The 5,137-nt window shown below is 35.8% G+C and overlaps 1 protein-coding gene across 1 annotated transcript; it reads left to right on the top strand.

Annotated features, from left to right (window-relative positions):
• The first annotated feature begins 2,201 nt into the window (after window positions 1–2,201).
• On the top strand, window positions 2,202–3,631 carry LOC104597321 (putative LRR receptor-like serine/threonine-protein kinase At3g47570). The gene is made up of 3 exons (XM_088897800.1): window positions 2,202–2,222; window positions 2,561–3,152; window positions 3,255–3,631. The coding sequence occupies exons 1-3, from the start codon at window positions 2,202–2,204 to the stop codon at window positions 3,629–3,631; spliced, it is 990 nt and encodes a 329-aa protein (XP_088753926.1).
• Window positions 3,632–5,137: the final 1,506 nt, after the last annotated feature.

Genomic DNA, 5,137 nt, shown 5'->3' with positions numbered 1-5,137 from the left:
AAGTTTTTGAGAAAAAAAAGAAGGAAGCATTTTTGTTTGTGATAAAACATGGAAGTAACACAAAATGGAGCCTATGATTGAAGATATGTGATTTCAAATGTTTTTGTTTTTATGTAGTTGAAAGGTGGTCGGAATTTGTTAGGCACTGAAAGAAAGGCATGTTGCATAGAATGGAAAGGGGTAAGAGAAAATTAGGGCTCAGTTTGGAAGGAGTACAAATATAAATATGTAGGGTGTAAAACCTTGTATTTTGTATGTATTTATACTGTATATATTTGCAAATGTGTAGAGTGCAAAACCTTATGTTTTATATGGATTTGTACTGTACATATTTGTATTTGTAGTCCTTCCAAACTAAGCCTAGGGGATTTGGACATTTAAGCAAGAGGAAAGCAATTCGTAGCTGGCATGTCAGGAATTTGCACATGCAAGTCCCTTCACATGAACTAGGGATAGAATAAGTAGTTTTATTGGGATCTAGCAATAGCAATGGATGTCTGGAGTTGCCCTTCATATTTTCTATCAACATGACGAGAAAATGGGTAGGTTCTATCTAGAATTAAGTGGAATTAATATTGAACCGGCTTTTAACCGATCCTATCCAATCTATCACAGGGTAAGGTCCAGTCTCAAATTTTGGAATTGGCCCCCACCTAGGCTAGTTCCAAGGTTTAGGTAGGAGTTTATCCTACCCGAACTGACCAGGTGAACCAGCCTTGGAACCAAGATTCAAAGTATTGATACGATATGCCTCGTATCAAGTGCATCGTATCATATCTTTTGGTCTCGACACACCTATTTACAGGTGTTTCAGGACCCTGGTTTATTTCAGTAAAAAACCATTAAAAACATCTTTAAAAATTAAATTTAAAAAAAAACTAAAAAAAACCCATTGAGTGTGTCTTTTTAAGTAAAGTACCAATATGCCCCTGTCGATACACAGGGGCGTAGCGATACTTTGAACCATGCTTGGAACCAAATTTGCCTTAAAATAAACCCCAAAATGCTTTTGAGGATGTGAAGATTTGAGTCCAAGCATTCATGGTTACAAAGGCTATAGTCTCACTTGACCATTGAGTTATTAAGTAATTTGATCATTTGTTTTCGTTTTAATCTTTGAATGTGTATTAAAGTAATGTAAAAGGTAATATTTACAAAATTTAAATTATAATGATAAATTTTGAACCATATATTAATATATTATGATAATATAGATATTAGATTACTCAATTTAATCAGTGAAGATAATACAAGTTTTAAACAATATATTATATTTATTGAAAATCAAATTTTTAAAGAACATATTTCATTTTTTTTGAAGGGAGAGAGTAAAGAACGAACAGGTTCCACAAGTAGACCCTAGAATTTACCTTGGAACCACAGTCTAGAACTGACCTTGGAACAAATCTTCATAGGGTACGTTCTAGGTCCAAAAAACTGGAACTATCCCCTACAGGGTAGGTTCTAGGTTCTACTATGGAACCGAATTGAACCAACCCATGCCCAAACCTAATAAAGACTACCAAAACTCTTTAACACCACTCTCTATGGCCATGAATTGCTTCTACATGTTCCATTGAGTGTCCGTTTGAGAGGGCTGAAGCGTGGTGTCTTGTGGCTTTCCTAGGTGGACTCCACATGGGTGGTCCATAAGATGTATTTGGTGAAAAATCCAGAGAGTTCAAATTGATTATTAGTCGGTCATTTTTTAGGGCTGTCCACTTCAGCATCCTTAAATAGCTTATCTAGAATGCTTCAAAATAACTAAACCAACTTACTTGAAACTTCAGCTTAGCCCTCCCAAATGGGCCCTTAATTAAAAAGAAATGTATTAAAACACTCGGGATCTGCTGCTCACCACACTATGTATAACAACCTACAACAGTGTTTTGTACACATGGGACCCACATTCGTGTACAAAACAATGGTGTGTTCACTTGTGATAGGTTATCTAGGTTTTCACAACATAGTGCGGCAAACAACATATTCGGGCTTTGTACAAATATGGCTAAAATAATTAGAATTAGTGTAAGTACATGTGCAAATATTAATCATATATGATATATAGTATTTGGATTTAATTTTTATATTCACAATAAAACCAAGACAAGTATTTACTTTATATGATATTGGTGTGCGGATATGTGTAAAAGTATAAGGTAAAGATATAAGTTAACATTGTATTATTAAATTTGACTTTAATGACTCGCATAGAGGCCAAGGCAAGTATTCCTTTTATACAGTATAGATATAAATGAAACCTAGCCACCACCTACTTACTAGGAGTGCTTAACAGAAACCAAAAAAACAAAAAACAAAAAATTGAACCAAAAAAATCAAGTTTACCGAACTGATTGGTTTGGTTAAAAAATCGATGGTACCAATTTAGTTTTGGTTAACCTAAAAGAAAAGCTGGTATATATATATATATATAGTAACAGCAACAGTTAGTGTGATTCTGTGCTTAACCTTGATTCTGGCTCTTTTCTTTGTGTGCTGGAGAAGAAGACCAAAGGAGGTATCCTCTTCTAAACCTTTAGTTGGGGAATGGTACTTACAGGTATCTTATGGGGACCTGTTTAAAGCAACTGAAGGGTTCTCTTCAGGAAATTTGATTGGTTCAGGAGGTTATGAGACTGTTTACAAAGGAATTCTCCACAGTGATACTATTGCGGTGAAGGTACTTAACGTTCAACAACGAGGAGCTTCCAAGAGTTTCATGGCTGAATGCAAAGCTATGAGAAACATCCGACATCGCAATCTCATTAAGATCATAACTGTCTGCTCAAGCATGGATTTTAATGGTAATGATTTCAAAGCTCTAGTATTTGAATTTATGCCAAATGGGAGTCTGGAGGAATGGTTGCATCCAGGAGAAGAGAAAAAAGGTCAACCAAGAAAATTACACTTTCTAATAAGATTAAATATTGCAATTGATGTCGCTTCTGCATTGCATTATCTTCATCACCAGCGTGAAGTACCGATTGTTCATTGTGATTTGAAGCCAAGCAATGTTCTTCTTGACAATGATATGACTGCTCGTGTGAGTGATTTTGGCATGTCAAGACTTCTTTCAAACTCCACAAAAAAATTAACTCAGAAACAGTTGAGCTCGTTTGCAATGAAGGGAACTATTGGGTATGCTGCACCAGGTAACATAGATGTCCATTGTTTGTATTTATCAATTTTATTTTCAGAACTTCCTAATATGTTTTGAATTGATTGCTTATGACCATAAAACTTGTAATATGCAGAGTATGGCATGGGTGCCGAGGTTTCAACTCATGGAGATGTTTATAGCTATGGCATACTGTTATTGGAGATGTTCACCGGAAAAAGACCCACTGCTGAAATATTTAAAGAGGGCCTGGACCTTCATAACTACTGTAAAATGGCTTTGTCGGAGGGAGTCTTGGAGATTGCAGATCCACTACTATTATATGGGGAAGAAATTGAGCAACATGGTAACAATGAATTTTTGAGTGGCTGGAGGCACAAAATGCCGGAGTGCTTGGTTTCTGTAATTCGAATAGGAGTTGCTTGTTCTGCAGAGTTTCCAAGAGAAAGAATGGAAATGAATGATGTCACAGGGGGAAATGAATTCGATCAGAGACATTTTTCTTGGTGCTAGACATTAAATAGGCATGCAAAAAAGATGAGCTACGCCCCAACTTAGATGTCACTGCTGTTATGGTAAGGTTGTAATACTCACCATTTACCAGTGTAATACTGATAAAATCTGGTCACTGCTACTCAAAACAATCAATATGTGGTGATTACATTTCTGTCGCAGTAACCCTGGAATGAACAAAAGGGCGTTGTTGGCTGTTCCAGGCAGCTTTAGCAAACTGATTGGGACAGTTGGCCATGCTTCCATAAACATTGTTGGATGTGTTTATGGAGATTTTACCATTGTAGAGAATATCTGAACTTATTAGCCTCACCTTTTGTTTATTTTTTTTTTCTTTTACTTTTCTCTTTCTTTGGCTAAGAAAGCTGAATAGATTGATCAATTAATAGGACGTAAACAGGTATTAACTTTCACTCAACTTTCTGTTTCTCTTTTTATTTTATGTTAAATCAAACATAGTCTAAAACTCTCTCTCAATACAACTAGCATGGTTTTTGGTAATGGAGACACGAAGCAGAAGTATCTAGTATCTACCAGTGTTAGAAAATATATTTGCTAGTTACGAGCTCCAACACTGTTAATTTGTGGTAACAAATTGGTTAAGACAAGGTAGTCGGCCTAATTGGTTGGTTTCTGACTTGCCAGGACAGGCAATATTTCATGGCAGGACCTTGCCCAACTGAGTCAAAGAATATGGACGCTGATGAATGTCAACAATGCATTTGCTGTTTTTACAATAATCTTGCTGCTAGACAAGTCTACTAATCGATTTTCCCAACTACCTTTCTGCTGTGGAAGTTGGTGTTTGCTTTGTTACACTTGTTACCCTAAAATAGTATGATTCTTGAAGTTTAGTGGTTGCCTCTCGAGTTGAGGAGAAAGGAGTTTACCAAAGTAGGGGAACTAGTCCAATCTCGCTTTGTTGGGATTACCAACTTGCATTTATCAAACATATTGGAAAAAATTAGAATGTTGTTTTAGAAACCTGAATCCATTGAAACTTATGAAGCTGATTTCATCTTATAGGATTGATTTGGATGAGGCAATGAGAATGTAGCTGAGTTCATCCTATAGGATTGATTTGGGTGAGGCAATGAGAATGTTTTCTAAAAGTCTCAAGCTGATTAGTGCAATATTTCCTGGTGTGAAAGAATATACTCTGGATTGATGGAGAGGCGACAATATAGAGGCTTTAGAAATTTGAACTCTGATAGTGTACTGTATATCCATTGTTCTGATGATGGTACTTTGTTGATTGCAGAAGGAAAGCCATTCAGAACTAGAGTAGTGCAGAAACTGAAACTTGATCCATCATTTTGGGTATATTTATAAATATTCACGTGCTTTGCACAAAGTAATTTCAAATAGCATTAATAATTTCAATATCCTTATTCAAATCATTTAAAAAGAATAAGTAATAAAGGCATGGTGTGTGTAGGGTTGCAAATGGATCGGATCATGATCTGATCCAATCCGAAGTCCAATCCTATATTGTCAGATTTGGAT

This window comes from Nelumbo nucifera, chromosome 2, assembly GCF_055504915.1.
Source record: "Nelumbo nucifera cultivar China Antique chromosome 2, China Antique-T2T, whole genome shotgun sequence".
Lineage (NCBI taxonomy): Eukaryota > Viridiplantae > Streptophyta > Magnoliopsida > Proteales > Nelumbonaceae > Nelumbo > Nelumbo nucifera.
Note: the sequence above shows the minus strand (reverse complement) of the source record. Positions and strands in the feature narration are given on the sequence as shown.

What these genes read in the sequence shown, in the direction of transcription:
- LOC104597321 (XM_088897800.1), top strand. Translation starts at nt 2,202, where the DNA reads ATGACTCGCATAGAGGCCAAG. An exon ending in TGACTCGCATAGAGGCCAAG is followed by an intron (nt 2,223 to 2,560) that starts GCAAGTATTCCT and finishes TGGTACTTACAG; the next exon opens with GTATCTTATGGGGACCTGTT. An exon ending in TATTGGGTATGCTGCACCAG is followed by an intron (nt 3,153 to 3,254) that starts GTAACATAGATG and finishes TGTAATATGCAG; the next exon opens with AGTATGGCATGGGTGCCGAG.